Source organism: Nematolebias whitei, chromosome 10 (assembly GCF_014905685.2).
Source record: "Nematolebias whitei isolate Nwh7 chromosome 10, NemWhi1, whole genome shotgun sequence".
In the NCBI taxonomy this organism is placed as follows: Eukaryota; Metazoa; Chordata; class Actinopteri; order Cyprinodontiformes; family Rivulidae; genus Nematolebias; species Nematolebias whitei.
The window spans coordinates 6,493,572-6,495,270 of NC_056507.1; the positions used below are offsets into that span (position 1 = coordinate 6,493,572).

Here is a 1,699-nt window from a genome sequence, read left to right on the forward strand (position 1 = left end):
CCACTTAATAATGTATTGTATTGTTCTGCCTTTAAGTCACGTTTTGTTTTTTTTTGCATAATTTGCATGCCCTGCGACTTATACGCCAAAGTAACATATTTATGTTTTTTTACCCATATTTTAAACCAATTTTTGGCTGAAATATGAGCATTTTCATTCATTCTGACATTGAAAATTTTGAACGCTACCATTTTCAGCCGCTGGATGGCACTCGAGTTGTTTTATATAATTTATTATATTTACTTCTCGTTTTTATATGCTTTTATGATTGTCTGTTGTTGTCTGTACCTCATCTGTGTTCTTTGTTTAAAACAGGTCTCTTTGTAAATGAGTCCTCGGGGCTCAATGAGACTAACCTGTATAAATAAAGGTTGAATGGAAAAAAAAAAGCATACATTAAGGCAAGCCCACTGGACCCTGCAAAGACCGTCCAGGTACTGGCAGATTTTGAAATATTGTAGTGGAGTTATACAGAGTGAAAAAGGCCCAACAAAAATAAGCAAAGTTTGAATTAAACAGCTTTTTGATAAATATGTTGTGAAAATAAATATTTTAATCAGCAAGTATAATTTTTGAAGCTTTTCTGTCATGGATACTACAGGGCTGGTTATTAATTAATTATTGTTAACTGGTTAGGTCGTTGAAAATAAGTTGCCATGCTTGCTTGTTTTTTGTTTTGTTTTGTTTTTTTACTTAAGGTCTACAGACAAACAGCTTATGACCAACCATCCACATGAACAAGGAGTCACTTTCTTTGCAGTCAACAGTTCTCATGAGTTCGTACAACATGCACCAAGTCAGTCGCCCCCGCTGACGTCCACTGGGAACATCACACTGACTTCCTTCGCTTGCCAAACATGTTGTTGATGAGTTTGGCCATGGACTTGGAGCCGCTGTAGCGCCGTCTGTCGGCTCGGTACTTCAGGTGCTCCATCACCTGGCGGATGAGCTGCGTGAAGAGGTTGGCGATGTCCTGGTAGCTCTCAGCCGCTGAAACTTCCTGGAAGTGGCATCGGTTCTCCTGAGCCAGGCAGCGGCCTTCCTCCTCGCGCACCTGTCGGACGTGGCACAAGTCCTGCTTGTTTCCCATGAGACAAACAGGAACCTCCGTGTCCCTGAAACAAGAAGAAACGTTAGTGTTGGAAAAATGAGGCGAAGGAAAAATGGTAACACTTTACAATAAGGTACACAAAATAGAATAGAATAGAATAGAATAGAATAGAATAGAATAGAATAGAATAGAATAGAATAGAAACAGCCTTTATTGTCCCACGGATGGGAAATTCAAGTGTAACAGCAGCAACAGCAACAACAATATGTACCAGGAATGTACTAGGAACTAATGTACTAGGAAACACCTCAGGAAGGAATCAGGAACAAATCAGGAGCTAAAGGGTAGTTACTATGGAAACCAAATGGAGTGAATCAGGAGCTAATGGGTAGTTACCCAGTACTTAATGGGGAACACACAGCCAAGTCTTATTAGGAGACTACTGGTTAGTTACCTTGTAAACGAAGAGGAACTAATCAAGAACTCATGGGCAGTTACCATGGAACCCAAAGAGGAATGAATGGGTAGTTAACCAGTACTTACTGGGGAACACACAGCCAAGCCTTATTAGGGGACTACTGGTTAGTTACCTTGTAAACGAAGAGGAACTAATCAAGAACTAATGGGTAGTTACCATGGAACCCAAAG

General features: G+C 40.2%; 1 protein-coding gene across 1 annotated transcript in view; it reads right to left on the reverse strand.

Annotated features, from left to right (window-relative positions):
* Positions 1-667: 667 nt before the first annotated feature.
* rerglb (RERG/RAS-like b) overlaps positions 668-1,699 on the reverse strand; it is a 10,659-nt gene continuing 9,627 nt past the window's right edge. The window contains exon 5 of the mRNA XM_037682569.1: positions 668-1,115. Coding sequence (XP_037538497.1) covers positions 830-1,115 — 286 coding nt within the window. The 3' untranslated portion in view covers positions 668-829. The remainder of the gene's footprint in view (positions 1,116-1,699) is intronic.